The 19,684-nt window shown below is 40.3% G+C and overlaps 1 protein-coding gene across 4 annotated transcripts in view; it reads left to right on the plus strand.

Moving 5' to 3' along the window:
* ARID5B (AT-rich interaction domain 5B) overlaps window positions 1-18,758 on the plus strand; it is a 276,705-nt gene extending 257,947 nt beyond the window's left edge. For all 4 annotated transcript variants that reach the window (XM_053308880.1, XM_053308879.1, XM_053308881.1 and 1 more), the window contains 2 exons: window positions 5,193-5,391; window positions 10,654-18,758. In XM_053308880.1, coding sequence (XP_053164855.1) covers window positions 5,193-5,391; window positions 10,654-12,804 — 2,350 coding nt within the window. In that variant the 3' untranslated portion in view covers window positions 12,805-18,758. The remainder of the gene's footprint in view (window positions 1-5,192; window positions 5,392-10,653) is intronic.
* Window positions 18,759-19,684: the final 926 nt, after the last annotated feature.

The raw sequence follows: 19,684 nt of genomic DNA on the forward strand, positions 1-19,684 counted from the left end.
TTTATGCAAAAGGGAGTTTAAGCTACTGCACTAGAACAAGCCACCCTTGTGTTTAGAATCCATTTTTACCTTAGTCATGCCTCTCTCCAGATACAAGAAATATTTAATTCCAGATTTCCTGCTCTTGGCGCTAGGCCTTTGACCAGCTATGTGAAATGTATTTTTATTGCTGTCCTCCTGCCAACTGCTGAGCTCAGTGAAAAATCACTAAAATGGAATTGTGTTCCCAATGTTCAACGTTTGTCAACCATGGTTTCTAATTATCACTACACCTAATGAGTTCTAGGGATTCATGTGATGACGAGGCAGAATGTAGTTTTTGTTTTGTCAAAATTTAAAATTGTTGTACAAGGTTCTTCAGAAAGAGCAAACAGTGCTTAATCTTGTCACGTCTGGCCTTGTTCCCATTCCTGCTTTAACTGGGAGGGAAATCACAAAGAATATTTTATTAAAAGGACTAGTGGTGGTTTAGTATCATCATCTAATTTAAAGCTAAGAGCAGCTTTTGAAACATTTACCCACGAAATATGTAGATTTCAAATGGGCTGCATGTTACCATGGCAACCAAACAAAGTCAAACAATCCTTTTTGCAGTGCTAACAACTATTGCCACAAAAAATGTATTTTGGTTAAATCTGATTCTTTAAATATTTAACACATGACAGAAAGATATAAATATTGCTCTGGATGAAACCCTACCTCACCTCCTTTATTTAAAGTTCCAGGCACAGGAAGATGTTCAAGTGTGCCTTGAATATTCTGTGCTTGTTACCAATGAAATTTAGCATTCTCAAGTAGAAACAAGGTTATATTTCTCTCCCTTATTCTCCCTTGTTATGCTTCTTTTTTTATTACATAAACATTAACTGTAATGTTACAGTGGGAAGCAAGTATTTGGCAAAGTCCATATTATTTTGTTAAGCCTGCACAGAGAGAGCCGTTTTCAGTTTTAGCAGCTGTAACGTGTTTAAACTCAGTTTGTAATGGGATCTGAAGACCAATATTCCCCTTGGGCATTGCTTAGCTTCATTACTGGACTTCTGCCAAATTCAGAGCTCTAAAGTATTATTCACGCCTCTCTGCACATACCCATGCCAGAGCATGCTCAGTTAATGAATTTTGTTTCTAATATGGCATAAATTAGGTTTATATTTTAACATAATTTATGTTGTATTTTATTAAAATGTGAAATACTATCATCACAAGCAAGCTAATCCCAGCGCTCTTGAAGCCAAACTGTGTTTGAACCTCTAAAGTATCTAAATAAAAACTGCATGGCTCTGAGCTGATTCTGGAATAACAACACACAGCAAAAAAATCTGTGTCTGAACAAAAGAGTTATCTGCCTTGAACTCTTAGATTAAGCTATAATTAAGGAAGTCTGATATTTGAGCAGATTAATGCTGTTTAAAGGCAAAGTATATTTTCTTCACATACCTACTTTTAAAAACCCTGCCATATTAAAGTCCATATTTTTAAAAGTGAAGGTGACATGCAGACTAAGTTATTCATGAATAGTCCCATTAATTTTAATGGGATAAGTTCACATTAATTTCAATAGAACTACTCATGAGTAACAGTCTGCATGTCAGCCAATGTTTTACATTAATCCCACTATGAGTAATTCATTAACCATGTATTATAAAAATTTAATAATTAAAGTCAAAATTCAGCTTTAATGCAGTCCAATCCATGTAATGACCTTGGTTATTTAGTTTGTTTGGAAGAGTCACATTCTGGAGGGAAAACATGCAGATTGCCGTGTTGCTATTTTTTCTAAAGCAATTTTGCACACCGTGGAAGACAAAGTACTGCAGTTAAAATATGTGATTTTAAAATACTTTCCTTGTAATGTCACTCTGACAGTTGCCTCCTGACAAAAAAAACTGTTGCCCCTGGTGAAAGATGGGCCCTCTCATCCACAAAATGTGTTTCTCATGATACTTAACTCAATTTTTCTAAAAAGAGAAAAGAAAGATTCCATAACCCACCAGTTTTAGTTTGGCACGATCATATCTTGCCATCTTATTTATTTGTTATTTCTCAGTGTAAACTGCCCTGAGCAATTTTTGGAAGGGTGGTATAGAAATCAAATTAATAATAATAATTATAAGCATTTAATAATAATAATAAGAAGAAGAAGAAGAAGAAGTATTTAATAATAATAATAATAATAATAATAATAATAATAATAATAATACTATTTAATAATAATAATAATACATCTGCCACACAATACAAGAGATATAACTGTAGTCGAGAAGAAAGAAAAACAAGTGAAAATAATCGACATAGCAATACCAGGGGATAGCAGAATAAAAGAAAAAGAAATAGAAAAAATAACCAAATACAAAGATCTATAAATGGAAATTGAAAGGCTGTGGCAGAAAAAGACCAAAATAATCCCAGTGGTAATTGGCGCCCTGGGTGCAGTTCCAAAAGACCTTGAAGAGCACCTCAACACCATAGGGGCCACAGAAATCACCATCAGCCAATTACAAAAAGCAGCTTTACTGGGAACAGCCTATATTCTGCAACAATATCTATAACAATTGACAATAAAATTCAGCCATCCCAGGTCCTTGGGAAGGACTCGATGTCTGGATAAAACAAACCAGTCAATAACACCTGTCTGTGTAAACAAGAAATAATAATAAGTATTTGTAATGTTCTTTCTCTTCCAGGTTCTTGATCTTGCTTCCATTGGGCAGTTCTATTCCTTCTGTTTTTCTTATTTTTCCTCCGCTGCATTAATAATGAACAGAGGAAAAATAAGAAAAACAGAACAAATAGAACTGCCCAATGGAAGCAACATCAAGAACCTGGAAGAGAAAGAACATTACAAATACTTGGGCATTCTCCAGGCTGACAACATCACACACACTGAAGTTAAAAGAAAAATTGGAAGTGAATACATCAGGAGAGTTAGAAAAATCCTCAAGTCCAAACTCAATGGCGGGAACACCATGCAAGCCATAAACACCTTGGCTATACCTGTTATCAGATACACTGCAAGAATAATAGACTGGACCCAGGCAGAGCTAGAGACACTGGATCATAAGACCAGGAAAATCATGACCATCAATCATGCTCTGCACCCCCGCAGTGATGTAGATAGGCTATACCTCCCTTGCAGCTCAGGTGGAAGAGGAATGCTGCAAGTCCATCAAACAGTAGAGGAGGAGAAAAGAGGCCTTGAAGAATATATCAAGGACAGTGAAGAAGATGCACTTGAATTGGTCAATAACACAAAACTATTCAACACCAATGAAACAAAGCAGGCCTACAAGAAAGAACAAGTAAAGAACCGAGCAGAAAAATGGAAAAATAAGCCCCTGCATGGTCAATATTTGCACAATATAAATGGAAAATCAGACATCACCATGACCTGGCAATGGCTTAAGAATGGTTACTTGAAGAAAGAAACAGAGGGTTTAATACTGGCTGCGCAAGAACAAGCACTAAGAACAAATGCAATAAGAGCAAAAGTCAAAAAATCAACAACAAACAGCAAGTGCCATCTTTGTAAAGAAGCAGATGAAACCATGGACCACCTAATCAGCTGTTATAAGAAGATCGCACAGACTGACTACAAACAAAGGCATGACAAGGTAGCAGGGATGATACACTGGAACATCTGCAAAAAATACCAGCTACCTGTAGCCAAAAATTGGTGGGACCATAAAATTGAAAAAGTTGTAGAAAGTAAAGATGTAAAAATATTATGGGACTTCCGACTACAAACAGACAAACATCTGCCACACAATACACCAGATCTAACTGTAGTCGAGAAGAAAGAAAAACAAGTTAAAATAATCGACATAGCAATACCAAGGGATAGCAGAACAGAAGAAAAAAAATAGAAAAAATAACCAAATACAAAGATCTACAAATTGAAATTGAAAGGCTGTGGCAGAAAAAGACCAAAATAATCCCAGTGGTAATTGGCACCCTGGGTGCAGTTCCAAAAGACCTTGAAGAGCACTTCAACACCATAAGGGTCACAGAAATCACCACCAGCCAATTACAAAAAGCAGCTTTACTGGGAACAGCCTATATTCTGTGACAATATCTATAACAATTGACAATAAAATTCAGCCATCCCATGTCCTTGGGAAGGACTCGATGTCTGGATAAAACAAACCAGTCAATAACACCTGTCTGACTGTGTAAACAAGAAATAATAATAATAATAATAATTAATAGATAGATATTGAAGGTGGACTCATGATGACCCTTTGGCAGGATAATAAAACTAAGAACTAGTAAACATTCCAGTGGACATTTAGCACTTGATTTTTCAAAAGTCAACCACTGAATAACTTAGCATATATTGGAAGTTCTGTGAATGACCAGATTTTCATGTGACAACTGCAGGTGTCATAGGAAAATTGTCATGTGCATCAGGAGCGGCAGCCCGGGTGATAGAGGGGTCAGTTGTCCCCAACACCTTAGCTTAAGCCTTAGATCATGTATACACTCCTGCTGAGTTCCTCCTCACTCTGGCATTTGGCACTGGGGATGGGGGAGGGGAGAAGGACAAGACAATATTTTTACGGATCCATTGATGCCCCCAAATTGCATTGTGACCTCACTTATTTACATGGGGGGAATCTATATCACTTGAATAATGAGAAATTCATTATTCTCATTATTGGTATTCTCACGTTGGGCCCACTCCACACATTGGCCCTGGTCCAACTAAAGTTATGGCTAAGTCACTTTGAAAGCAAAGTAGTGGAATTTTATCACAACTAACTTGTTCCATACATTTCAGTAGGACTCAAGCACAGCTAACTTTAGCTGTATTGGAACCATTACATGTTTTCAGGTGTACAGCTCAGACTCTTTAAAGTGTACACTAAATATATAAAGTGTGAATGTGACAAACAGGAAACATGTATCATACAGGTACACTCAACAGAGAGTCAGGATTGGCTGCAGTTCTCTGTCAAGTGTGCACTTGATGGCAAAACTGGGTTTGTTGCTGCAAAATATATGAAATGTCCCCTAGTGAGACGAGCTTATTAATTTGTGTTTCTGATCAGAGCTCTCCTACACACTGACCATCTGTTACTTTTATCATTTGTTGTGCCTGAAATTTTACAAGAAAGGTTTTTGCAGCTAATATGGATTTTGTCTGCCTTTTGTCAATGAGAACTTCTAGAACTGATCAATTATTTGTTCTTTAGATTAATCCTGCCATATGAAAGATTTATTAAAGGAGAGGAAGATAAGCCACTGCCTCCTGTGAAACCACGAAAACAAGATAACATCACCCAGGAGGGAGAAAGTAAGACAAAATTGTCTGGAACAAAACGGATCAAAAATGAAAACCAAAGGAGCAAGAAGGAAAAAGATAGTGCACCGAAACTCCAGGATGTGTCTGAGGTTGGTCTTACTGTTGTTTTTATTATTTATTTATTTATTTATTATTAAACTGCTGCATTTATTCCAAAAAGCCAATATATCATTTGAATTGGAGATCTCCAAAGATAATTCCCTTTCAGGACCAATTCCTGTATTTACTTATTTATTGTTTAAAAAAAACTGATTTAAGTTTCTTAAATGTGTAAAGGATTATAAGAATGTTTACATATGCAGGCCAGTTATTGATATGTATCCATATAAAGATAACATGCTTTAAAGGTTGTTCCATTTATACTATCCTGACATGTAATAATTTACAATTAATAGTGCTGATATATTATGCATTTCAAGGAACCTTATGTTCAACAGTAATAAAGAAATTAGTTTATCAGTTTATTGAGAACCGAAGTGTTAATAGAGGGTATTTTGACACCTATCAGTATGAACAGCAGATTTTAAAAAACCTGACTGTAAAGCGTGTATTTGGCAATGAAATGTTGCCATGGGAAAGTCTTTGGTTCACAATAACAGTGGTACGCATAGGGCAGTTTGGAGGCCGCGTGTGGTCTGCAGTATCTTCTGCTGAAGGCCCTCTGCAGCCTTGGTTCTTACCTCCCAATTCCACATTCTGGCTGTATGTGAGAGAAGCATTTGGACCAGTTTAAATGAGCTCTGCACTCTTTCTCAGCCAACACATCTCTCTCTCTCTCTAGATATATTTCTCTCAGGCATACCTGTCGCTAATCCCATGCGTGGCAGCTCTCGCAAGAGTTCGCGAGCAGCTCCCGGATAGTGATGGGGATGGGCAGGAGGGAAGAAAATGGCAGTGGTGGCAACCGGGCAAGGGGCCCAGCAAGGAAAAAAGGCGAGAGTGAGGGGGTAGCCGGCTGGCAGGCAAAGGAAACGGCAGAGGCGGGCGGAAGAAGGTAGTGGAGGCCAGGCAGGAAGAAAACAACAGCGACCAACGGGCGGGCGGGTGAAATGGTGGCGGCGGCAAACTGGAGGTGCAGATGCTCTGCGCCCAGCCCAGCTAGTTCTGACTAATGTGTGAGGGCATCTGTATATGTGAGTGAATGGGCAAACGAAAGCCAGATTTTTACATTTACTCTTAACATGGTAAAGTTGCCACCACAGCATCTTTGTCATCACTTATGTGGTAAGGTGTCTTGGAGATATTGCCCTCCTTTTGTAAAACTCCAAATTAAACTCCATATTATCATATCGCTAACTTGCCATTCTCAAGAGACTGTAGTTTTAAGTTTTGCCTTATGGGGGCAGCAGCATAAAAGCCACATGGAAACAATGAGGGAAATTTTACCAAACAAACTTACATCAGTTAAGGAATGCAGAATCACAGTTGGGGATTAGGATCCAGATACAATTTAAAACAAGGGACAGTTGTAGCAAAGAATGTGAGATTGTTGGGGACACATGAAGGAGAGAAAAATGCCTGTTGGAATGTATAGCTTACAGAATCTTGACTGGTGCAGTCTTTTCAATAGATTCTTTAACTGTTTCCCCCACCCCCTTTTGAATTTAACCATAATTTAACCATTAACCATAAACCATAAGACAAGTTTTGAAAAGGCTCAATCTTGATTAAAATACCCATTCAAGAGGGCACACAGATCTGCTTAAACAACTGCAAGGTTGCAACATAAATTGCCAAAAGCAAGGAAATTCAAAGTCAAGACTAGCATTCCATTCCTCGTTCATCCCTTTGTGTCTTGTTATTTATTGCAGGGTGGGGGGGCAGGTTGGATCAGCGAGTTATGTTACATACCATATGTGCTGCAACAGCTTAGTGCAAGGTAACAAGCTAGCAATGGAGTGTCAGTCTAAACTTTGAACTTCCTTGCTTTTGTTGCTTGGCATCTCAAATTTCCTGCTTCTTAAACTGCAGTTATTTTTTATGTGAGTTGTAGGTCAAGTTCTTAGATTGAGAGTTGAAAGTGCATAACACAACGTGCACGTGTATGTTTCCCACTGCAAAAAAGTGTTAGCAGTGTGATTATTTCCTCTCTCACACTGTAATGTGGATGCTTTTAAATATTAAGTTCTTTAGATTTATCAGGAATTCTGCAATGTTTTAAGTATCTTTGAATCATTTCTGAGAACCTCTACTTTCATACATTAAAAAAATTCTGACATGAAAAAAACTCTATAGAAAATATTTGGTTTTCATTGTGTCTTGAGTTTTGGAAATGAAATTTCCAAACCCAAAAGCATTCAAATTATGTGATTTAAAATTGTTTGGGGGAAGATGTGGTGGGCTGGGTTGACTTCTCTACAGAAGATGTCCGTTGATGAAGAAATATGTGCTGCATATAGTTATAGAAAATAACTGCATTATCAACTGGATTCCTCTTGCAGTGGCTGGGCCTGGTATGTAAAGGAAAAAGAAGAGGTGTATCAAGGCCTTTGTTGGTTTTGAGAGGACTTGAAAAGTTATTAAAAAGGGTGGACACAGTCCAGCAAAAGTTAGTTGCAGCAATCCTGTGGTAATCAATAACATATTAGTTGTAACTCTGACCTACTGAACAGGTGGCTTTTGTTATCTGCAGATTCCATATCAGAAGTTTTGCATATCCGTGATTGGCTCTTAGAAACCCAGTTTCATTGTCCACAGGTAGAAAAACTAGGCAAAATTCACGTATCTGTGGTTTTGAGTGGCCAAAAATGACCTAGAAATGACTTCCGATGAAGTCCTGAGCCTTTTTGGAAGGATGGTATAAACATTGAATGAGGGAATAAATAAATAAATTTCTGACCTCCATTTTCCAACAGGGAGCCATTATGTTGTGCTCTCTCTATATGGGGGTGTGTGTATTTAGTGAATATTTGACCATTTTGGAGGGCACTGCTGGAGAATAAGATACTGGCTTTTCTTCTATTTCTCCCCCCCCCCCGCTTTGTGGGTCTCTTTTTTTGTTGTTTAGGAACCTGTCTCCTCAATTCCCATTAACTCAAGGATTTGTTATTTGCAGTTTCCATATTCACTCCTCTAGGTGAGAATGGAGCCCCAGCGAATAACGAAGGCCACCTGTATTGCTATATTACAACTACCTTTTGCTTAATTGTGCCACAAGTTTCATAACTCTTAAGTTTAATGACTCAGCAGTTAAGCTTCCCTGAGTTTCAAAAGCAGTTTTGAATGCAGCCTGTGGAGCTGCAAAGGTGTAAATGGTCGTAAGGACAACTGTGCACAAGATATGTCTATCCAGGCGCAGAGCCAGACCAGCAGCAGCCCCGCTCACCCCGCCTCCTGCGTCTGACGTCAGACATGGGGGGCGTGGTCTAGTGGGGCGTGGTCCGCAGCACGGCCAGGAGCGGGTCTTCCCTGCTTTAAAGGCAGGGGAGAGCCACTTCTGGCCACGCTGTGAATGCAGCGTTGGCCATCCAACTTCCAAATGGAGCTGCGTGGCCCCGTTCGGGGGCTAGGTTGGGGCTGGCACTGCATTTAGAGCGCTGCCAGGAGTGGGCTCTCCCCTGCCTTTAAGGCAGGAAAGACCCGCTCCTGGCCATGCTGCAAATGCAGCGGCCATTTAACTCCCGAATGGGGGCTGTACGGCCCCCGCTCGGGAGCTAAACCAGCACCCCCGCGTCTGACATGAGATGCTGGGGGCTTGGCGGCAGCCCAGGTTCTTTGAACCCGTTCGCCCAATGGTGGCTCCACCCCTGTGTTTATATCTTTATTATGATCTAGCTTTGGGCTGATCTTGAAGTATGTTTTGGCAAATAAGGAATGCATTACCAACCAAGATTATATTGGGAAAGCACTCCCCGAGTGGAAAATTTTTAATTTGCTATCTCCTTAGAAATGTGTAGTTTCAAGTTGGAATAAGTTGCTTTTTATTATGACTGTAACTGAGCAGAAAATGAAATACCATTACAACCACATACATTGCTCTAACTTGGTTAAAAACTCCAATCAAAGTGTTGCCTAACAGGAAAAAAAGAGCAGGACATCCAGTTATTAAATATGAGATTTCCTCCATCTGCTTTGCTCATCTGTCTGGTATTTTCCTGTAATTGTATAAGCTCTAGAGGCCAATGATAGAATTTTTGCAAAAGGGCTAATGATGGTATTTGGACTGCAAAAGGCATCTTTTAGTTTAAGTTTCTTTGAGAAAAAAAATAAAAAATGGAAGCAGTCACAATGAGTAACAGACACTTTAATAGGAAATAGGAAAACCCAACACACGGGAAAACTTAAAAGCAGCTGCAAAGACATAAATCTTGGAGAGGATTGTGATTCATTGGCTGCTTTACATCCATCTCTCGCATGATGCCTCCTAATGCAGCATTAGATAACTTTCCTGATGCTTCCTCTTTAAAACTAAGAAACGGGCGGGGGGGGGCGGATAACAATAATAACAGAAAGCTCAGAAAACGTTGCTTTATGACTGCCTTCTACCAAGGCATATTGGAGCAGAATGACAGTAATTTTGAAAAGGATTGTCAGTCAGCTGTATCACAGATGGAGAACTCTAATGACCTCTCAGGTCACAGTTCATTCGTCTACATAATGGAATGAATAGCAAGAACTGGGTGCACAAGCTTTATTAATGAAGGCACATAAAGAGCTGTAGCCTCTTTGGCTGTAACTTAGGAAAGCTATATCTGGAAGAGGGCAAAATTCCCTCGCCGCATGTTCACAACTTCATTCTAATCTCAAAAGGATGACCCCAGACCCAATTGCATCACAAGGCCAGTTCAGAATATATCAGACTTTATTTTCCCTCTTACATAATTTTAAATATTCTAATGGGGATGATTCATTCTGGTGCACATGATTTTAATAGTGCCAAGAGATCAGATCAGAAATAGAGATTTTAAAAAGACAAGACAACCATGTTTATTTGTGTGTGTGTGTGTGTGTGCATGCGCGTGCGCGCGCCTTTTGAAAACTGAGAGCAATTTTTAGATTACATTGTGAATATAGCAATTGTCTCCGTAACTAAGTGATGACCTCAGCATAAGCACTGCTTGGTCAGCACATCATTGGAAACTATTTTATGCAATCTGATGACAAACATTTGTTGAATAAAAAAGACTTTATTATGCCACTAAAAGAGAGATCTTTATTCCTTCAGATTTCCATTAGACAGCTTTATCTGTTTACATCTGATAGAGGCTATTAAAGCTTTGAGATTTCAATAAAGTGATTGACAAGTTTGTTTCTAAGAGATGCCACAGTGTCCTGTGCTTGGCTTTGGAGGATCTTATGTCTTTCATCCTGCAATGATTTCTTACTGTCCTCCCTTTAATATATTTTATTAGGTTTCATCAGAACAAGAAAAGGATCAAGAATATCCAGACAAGAAAAACTTACCTGAACTAACTGCGGTAGATGAGTCAAAGCTGTCTGTAGAAGGGCCACAGGTTTCCCTACCAGATACAACTGGGGTAATGTCTTCAGAAAAGATTGACATGAAGGAAACTAGCTCAAACAGTGAGGAAGTCAAGGAGGAGATTACACCTGATGGCTCTTTTTCAAGTGCTTTGCTGGCCCCAGAAGAGGATGCTGTCCTAGATCCCACAGCCAGAAAACTACTTAGTCCATTAGAAGACCCAGATGAACCAAAGCAAGAACTAAGAACACACTCTTTTGCAGACAATCTGGAAAGTGATACCCAAGAAATTCCACTTAATAACTTCCCAACCATTCAAATACAGCTGCCAAGTCAAAATGAAATGGAAGATGATAAGCTCCCAGAGATGGCAGACTACATTGCCAACTGCACGGTCAAAGTGGATCAGTTAGGAAATGAGGACATACACAATGCACTGAAACAAAGTCCCAAAGTCCTTGTTGTACAGAATTTTGACATGTTCAAAGAAAAGGAACCACCAGGTTCTGTTAATGGGGATCCTGGTTTCAGTTACACACCACTGCTGTACTCCAAAGGAAATCCGGGCATCATGTCACCTCTGGCAAAGAAGAAGCTCCTGTCACAGGTCAGTGGGACAACCCTTTCATGTAACTATCCTTATGGCTCACCCCCACCTTTGATCAGCAAGAAGAAATTAAACAGCAGAGAAGAGCTATCATCAGGCATGCCACAGGCTTCTCATGCCCCTATGCTGGAGCCTGCAGCCATCAACAGGCCATCTGTGATCCAACATGTACAGAGTTTTAAACCCAAGAATTCAGAGGAAAGGAAATCCACTAATGAAACATATAGGCATGAATCACTGTTAAAGAAACCAGATTCGGAGTGTTGTGATTTTACCAAGCAACACCTGAGTGCTCTGGCTGAATCCTATGCGCTGAAGTCAGAAATCCAGGACATGAAAGACAGAATGAACGAAAAAAGGGCCTTGCACCACTCCCACATGCCCAGCTTCTTGGCAGACTTTTACTCATCTCCTCACCTGCACAGCCTTTATAGGCACACAGAACACCACCTTAATAATGAACAGACATCAAAGTACCTCCCTCGGGACATGTACAAAGATTCAGAAAACCTCTCAATGTTCTCTCAGCACAAGCACCAAGACAAACGAAACTTAAACTATCACCCCCCTTTGCACCAGCAGGATAAAAAGACCCCTATGGAAGCCTTGTCAGATGATCAGCCAACAGATCTGAGTCTTCCAAAAGGTACTCACAAACAGACTACAAAACCTCTAGGGTCTGGCCTCTTGCATCCTTCAGTGGGACAGCAGGAGAGCAAAAGCATTTCTCAGTTCCAAGCCTTGAGTGGTCAGCCTCTGAGTTTAGACTGTAATCCCAAAGCGTGCCGTGTTTCTCCAATGACTGTGTCAGCCCCCAAAAAGCATAGTGAGCCCCTCTTCAGGTCCAGCAAACAGCAGAACTCTAGGAAGATGGAAGGCGGCATGTCCCACACCATCCTAAGCCACAAAACAAATGCCCCAACCATCGGGGCAGCTCGGCCTTTGAAGCGGAGCCTGGAGGATTTGGACAAAGCCATTTCAGAAAAAAAGATCCGAGCCGTCTCCCCCCTGCGCTTACCAAAGGAAGCTCCTGTGAAAGACAAGGGTCTCGAGCAAGAGGCTGAGGGCAGCAAATCAGTGCATGGCCTCTCTTCTGGTGGCATGCTGGAGGGCCATAAATTTCCCCTCTCGAACCCCATCTTCACAGGCTTGTACCCAGGGACTCTGTGCAGCGGCTTGAGCAACCGCATACCAACTGGGTACTCTCATCCTCTGCAGTACTTGAAAAATCAGACAGTGCTTTCTCCATTAATGCAGCCTTTGGCTCTCCATTCATTCATGGTGCAAAGACAATTCCTTACATCCCCTGGAAATTCACAGCAGCTTTACAGGCACTTAGCTGCTGCAACACCTGTAGGAAGTTCGTATGGTGACCTTTTGCACAACAACATTTATCCTTTGGCTGCTATCAATCCTCAGGCTGCTTTCCCGCCTTCTCAGCTGTCTTCTGTACATCCGAGCACAAAACTGTAAATCCTCCCTTTAAAAAAACAAAAACAAAACAAAGCTACATTCCTTTAGCCTGTGATGTCTTGCAAAATTCTAAAAAGAAAAAAAATCAACATTTGTGTTAACCAATAAGCAGTTTCGTCCCTCATTGCTGAATGCTTCAGATTTCATGGAGACAAGACTGTGGTTCAGTTTGGGCTTCTTTTTTCACTTCTGGCTCCCACCTCTGCTCCCTTCCATAGTCATTTATTTTCATGAGAGGGTTCCACGTGGATTTGTATCTTGCTGAAAACTATCAAGGCAAGTTAGGCTGTGTGCCTAATCTCAGAGGAAAAGGTCTCAGTTTGTGTGTTTGTTTCGGCTCAAAGGGAGTGGGGAATTTTGGAGCTTTTCAAATAGCAAAAGAAGCAGGTTTGATTAAAGAGAAGGTAGAGAATGCAGATGATCTATGGATGTTGCTTCTTCGGGTACCATTTTGTTTCCTGACTTATCAGAGTTCCAATCAATGCAATGTACAGTAAACCTGCATATAGTTTCATCTTAACACTATTAAACTAGAAAACGTGATTGGACTGTACATAACCTGCTTCAAAAACAAAAATTACCAGTGTCAAATTCACTAGTATAATTTATATAAGTTCTTATTGTCAACTTAACCTGTGCTCTGTTTGGTTTTTTGTTTTGTTTTTTTAAATTAAATGGTCTCTTTTTATCTGCGGCTGTTTTTGTAAAAGAAAAAAAGTCTGTGGCTATTGAGAGTTGCTTTTTTCTTTTTCTTTTTCTAATGCATCTGAATTTGCTTATATTTTCTTAGAGCAGCTTTTTGGGATGGTAGTGTCATTGTTTACAAAACAAAAGCATCCATATTCAATGAACTTTTCAAATGGGTAGAACCATACTGTAGATCACACAACGGTGCAATGAGTCCAAACGTCAGTTCCTTTTCCAGCTGCCTGAACCTGAAAGATGCTGAGCCCTTGCCTCACGCATTGGAATGATACTGATTGTTCACATATAGCTCTTTTTGTAGCCACTGAGATTTGGCTTTCCTGTATCATGGTCTGTGAATTTGTTGATTGTACTGAACCTTATCTAGGCTGTGAAACTGTCCTGCATACCAGAGAGGGAATATACTCAGGACTGTGCTGGCAACAAGTTACTCAGTAACATTGGAGTCTAGAGGACCTTTCTTGTGGGATGTGAAACTATTTCAAGCATTTCAGCCATTAGAAAAGAGAGAGAGAAAACTATATTTTAATTCAAGATGGTGTGGGTTTTGTGATGCTGAAGGAAGATTGGTGAGATTAATATTCTTTGAGAGAAAGAGATCATTACTAGGAGCAGTCCAGAATTTATTTATTTTTTTGGTGGGGGGAGGAGATTTGGCTATTATCTGTGCTTGGTGGCTCTCCCGAATCCACCCCGCAGTCAGTCCTATAAAACACTGAACATTCCATCTTCTCCCAGCAACATACTTTAGATATTGGTTTAGCATTAAACATAATGGCAGCTTAATCTGTAAGCCACTTAAGCCAGAGTACTTGACTTTAAGACTCTTTAGTCCCATGAATACGAAGTTCAAAGTCAGTGGAACTTTAAGCCTGATCCTGACCATCCTGTTTTTGACTCTGACGAGAGAGTCTTCCTACTGAAAGCAAAAATTGCCTTGAGATAGTTTGCTGGAATCGGCTAGAGTGCTCTGATCATTGCAGAATCAGGACCATGGCACAAGGGGTCAGCCGTTTTTAAAAGGGGCCATATTCGGAACTGAGAGAGGGCTTAAAGGGCCAGCAATACCTCCACCCACTCCTGCAGAGTGAGGTTTTGGTCAGCCACTTCACTTTACTATCTGCTCACGATCAGACATGGGCAAAAGATTTTAGACACATGTCCACACACCTCCTTTCTGTAGTGTGAATAGCAGAAGCCGTAGTCCTCCCCTTGTAGACCTTAACTTGTGATTCAGGGCCAAATTACCCTATCATTAGGGTTGATGGGCTTAACCTTTTTTTAAAAAGCAGCCACAGGCAATGTTGCAGATCAGGACTGTGGCAGGATTTTCATGCTTCCTTTTCCCTTGTCAAATAGCAGCAGGGAAGTCTGAGGCAGGAGCATGGCAGGATGAAAGGGTTAAAGCTTTGGCTGCTTTTTTTTTCCTCCAGGCCATCAGTCCTAATGACAGGCTTTGTATAACATGTAGTTTGGCAGTTATTTGGTTTTGCTTTGGCTTATACATGAGGAATTAGTATGTGAAGTGCAAAAGGGCGATCTCTGCTGTCCTATGTTGCTGTTCACACTGGGAGAAAAGGGTTCAGTAGCACTTTGTCTGTGCCTTTAAGTGAATGGCTGAAGTTATACTAATGGAGGGGGGGGGCTCTGCTGAAGCTGCTTTTGCTGTACACGTGGGGGGAAGGGTATCAAAGGACCCCTTTTTTTGTACTTAAAATTTTGTGCGGAGAGAGTGTCTTCAGAGTGTACATAATGGGGAGAAGGCCTTTGGAACCAGGTAATGTGCCGAGGGCCAAATAGGAAGCCCCCGGGGCCAACTTCAGCCCCCATGCTGCCAGTTCCCTGTCCCTATCTTACACCATGTGCCAGCACCATGACCATTGCCCATGTAGAAAGGTGGACTTGCAAGTGCTGTAACATAGCTGGGTTTGTTCAAGTCAAAGAAACCAGGCCCATTCACCCTGGCTGGAATCTGCTGCCCAGCTTTAAGAACATAGCTGTGTCTTTGGAGGTTCTAGATTCAGATCTCTGTGTCTGCTTTGCTGAGCTTCCAGCTCCAATTCAGGAAGCATTGCGGGCAGCCAGACTTAGAGAGGCCACCTCAGTCCTTTGCACTCCACTGGCTATTGCCAATGTTAGCATAACTGGGGGAGCCCAATGAGCAGTTGGTTCAAGGTGATTATTGACCAGCTGGAAGGTGTGAGTCTGTAGGAGGCAGAAATGCAGCCATATTTCCTAGGGAATAGTTCAGATGATTTTAATAGCCCATAAGTAGAAGTGGTGGATTTTTCCACAGAAAAACAGCCCTCCTGCAATGGTGTGGATTCCTTTTGAGGGACTTCTTCACTCTGGGTCTTGAAGTGTGGACAGCTACACAGAGACTGAACTCTGAAGCATTTTTACAATGTGAAAACTTCTTATGGTCGGAACCCATCCCAGATAGCAATTCAAAATGCAGAAATCATCAGAACTACTGGAAACTAGTGGAAACTACTTAAGCAACACCATGCATGCATGCCAGACATATATTAAAATCTCCTGTGATATGAAGCCAATTGCAATATATTATGTAACCTATTTAATATACAATGGTGGAAAAACCAGAATAATAGACATCTACTGTTAAAGATCAATGTTATCTTCAATTAAATGCTTTTATGTTCTTGTGATAAAACTATATTTAACTGATGATGCATAAGCAGGCTATTAGAATTTAGAACATAAATGTGCCAATGCAGGGGTTTGTTTTTTGTTTTTTTGTTTTCCTTTCTGCTGTGCTCCAAACCTTAAAGAGAAGAACAATCACACTCAGTTGATCAGATGCCATAGAGGGCATTGTTAGTAAAATTGCACTAAACCTGACTAATATAATAATTGAGGTGCGGGAGGGAGGAGAAGCTGGCAGGATTGTATAAGCCTGCAGTGAACATTGTCAGAATCATGTGCCCAGTATTGTAATCCAGAAAATCTGCATGTCAGATTGCCTGATATCTCTTATGTTAAGGGTTATTCCTTTGTGTTTGAAGGATTGTCCCTTGTTTTGAAACAGCACAGCTTCCATAAAACCTAATCATCCTTATGTGATTGACCACAGGTGAAGGCAACTCCAGTTTGCTCATAGTGAATGCTGTCCATAGTGGCTTTCCCTTTGACATCACTGGAGAGGGTACTATCCCCACACACATCTTTATGCACATGCGGTGCGGTCACCCTCCACTGAAATGAAGGGAGAGCCCCTGTGCACAGCACTTCAGTGTGCATATCAGGGCACTTGACTGCCCCCTTATTCCAAGTTCCACAGCCCTATAATGCCTCTTATTTCTAAAATTTTGTCTGCTAATCCTATCAGTTATGTCTTAACTTCATGTATTTATTTTGCAAGTCTCCAATTTCAGTTTTATCGCATCATTTTGGAATGTGCTCAGACCATTCTGAAACATCACGGTGCGGGGTTAATTGATTTTTTCCTCCCCTTGTTTCATAGGATGTCTGACTTATTTTAAGAAAGTTCATGAAATACAGGCCAAAATGAGGGAGAAAGAAGAGTAATGGGAGCATAATTCCCACTAAGGGGCAAGCCTTGTTTTAAAAAGCTTTTTTTAAAAAAAAATCTAATAAGTATTAAATTTTCCACTGGCAGAGAATAACTTTCTGTATCTTTAAATAAGGCTTTGTTTGCTTTGTTTGAGTTCAGGGGGCCTTCTTACTGAATGAAATTGCACAAGTTTTTCTTTGTGCAATCAAGCCATTGTTACTGGTAAGTTGGTAAAGGAAACAGCGAAATCTAATTGGCAAGAGAGTAATAAATCTATTTACCAAGAACTGGTTCCAAGAAATGTTGCAATTCCAATGCACTCTGTTCAGGATTTATTAAACATTCTGAAGGCTGGTAAGATTAAAGACAAAGAAAAACTTGCTTCATATAATGTCCAAAGCAGTTGACTTGGGTGGGGGGGAATCCCACATTGCCATTAGGTGAGGCCTTTTGCAACTGGATTATTCTGGCTTCAATAATCACAACAGCTAGATGAATTTCCCATTTAACCAGAACCCAAAATAAAGCTAAGAAACTTTGCTTTTCAGCTTCTATAACTGCTGCACAAATTTGTAAACAAACGGGCACATACCTACACGACTTAGCTGTGACTTGGGCCCCTTTGATATACTGCCTGGAGGAATGGGATTGCTGCCACTTCTGTTGTTGCTCCTTTGCCACGCCAGGTGGTGTCTGCATCTTCATGGGCAAGGAATGTGAGTTGTGACTTCAGCCTCCTGCACACTTTACCCGGAGTGTGCAGTTGCTCCCATGCACCTTGGGGAAGACCTCCACCCATGTGGTGTGCAATAAACCTCTACTGGGATGGTGCACTGCTAGGGTAAAACATAGTTTTGCAGTCCACATAGGTGGATTACTGAAGTGGCATTAGAGAAACTGGGGAGGAGGCAGCAGCCATGCTACTCCAGGCAGCATGAAAATGGGGGCCAGAATCACTTACTGTTTTTTCTTAGTGCCCACAAGTGCAAACCTTGGCTCTGACCTCTTGTGACTAATGGAAGCTGATCGATGGCTGTGGAAATATGTGATGTGTGCCTTTTGAAGGGAGAGGTTGGTTTCTATTCATTCATTGTTTCACCTGACCATGCTGTGTGGCGGCGGGCATGGTCACACCTGGTCCTCTTTCACAATCTGTAATGCTTATACTGGGAAAATATTTCTCTGACATGAGGTCCACAGTATTGAAACTGTCATCATGAGCACTTAACCAGTGTTTGCTGTAAATGTGTGTGATATTTTACATGTACTCCCCCTCCCATAGTTTTAAATATGATCTAACAAAGGCAGCATAATCTACTAGCTGTTTATACTTTGTTTTAAACTTTTTTGTTGTTGTAAATAGTGTATACATTCTTGTGATTCAAGTTATTGTAGCTTATATGCTCTGTAAGGTGATTATTTGTATATAGAAAAAATGGCCCAGTAATATTATATAGTTTCCCATTTTTTAAAAAAAATGAAAATAAAAAGGTTATTGAGTAACCTTTCACATTAAGTTTAAACACTACCAGAAAGAAAGAGAGAAGCTGAGCCAACTATAAACACTCAATTTTTGTATGTTTTCCAAATTGTATGTATTACTGCTTTTGATACTGTATTACGTGCCAATAGTTTCCCAATCACATAGCAAGCTAAAGATATTTTGTACTTTTTGATCCACTGTAATATTTAATAAAAAATGTTACTATCTGTTCCCTTTTGTGTTTGTATGATAAGAACTGTTTACAGATGTATTAATCAACAGATTACAGATTGTTCCATCTAACCTTTCAACCTCTCCAAGGCAGATTCTCTAGGGAACACCCTCCTCTCCCTCTCCCACTCCTGAAGTGAGATGAGAGAGCTGCAACTTTGCAGTTTACCAAGAGAAAGAACAATGAAGTACAATTTGTTTGCTTCTCAGATGTACAGACAGGGTTATGTGCACTTGAAAAACAAAATTTGGGTCGCAGTGATTTAAATTTTGGGCCAGAAATAGAGGAATGCTGCAACCTGTCTACATTCAGCAAATATATATGATTTATTTTGCATAATTACTGGTTTGATGTCAGAGGTGGGGGAGTACAAGGTGCTACAGAGGGTACTGACACTGGACCCTCTGATCACTGGAAATGGAAATTGTATCCCACCCCTCCTCTGGCTTCTGAGACTTTTCTCCAGGTTATTACACGTGCCCGTGCACACCCATACACCCAAACATATCTTCGCAACTATAGGGGCTAGTAACTGGATTCTTCTTGTTTGATTAGAACTAAATTTCTTAGGAAACAGTTCTAGGGCCACTACCATGTTGTGTGCTTCTGCAAAATCTCACCATAAAGACTTTTTTCAAGTACCTTTTGTACCCCTGGCAGGTTCTATAGTTCATTTGCCCCTTTGCAGTTAACAGAATAATTTTGCTGACTGCCATACAAAATTGTAGGGTTAGAGATGTACCTGGTAGCTGACATAAGGCAAAATAGTCCCAGTAGTTATTGCCTCTTAATTGTGTAATGAGACTACTTTGAGTAATTTTCCTTATGTAGCTGGTGTCTTCTGTTAAAGATTAATGGATATTTTTTAAAAAATTTGGTTGGAGAAGAGTATTTCATATCACTGAAGGAGTTAAATTCTGATGTG

The sequence above is a fragment of the Hemicordylus capensis genome, chromosome 3, assembly GCF_027244095.1.
Source record: "Hemicordylus capensis ecotype Gifberg chromosome 3, rHemCap1.1.pri, whole genome shotgun sequence".
Lineage (NCBI taxonomy): Eukaryota > Metazoa > Chordata > Lepidosauria > Squamata > Cordylidae > Hemicordylus > Hemicordylus capensis.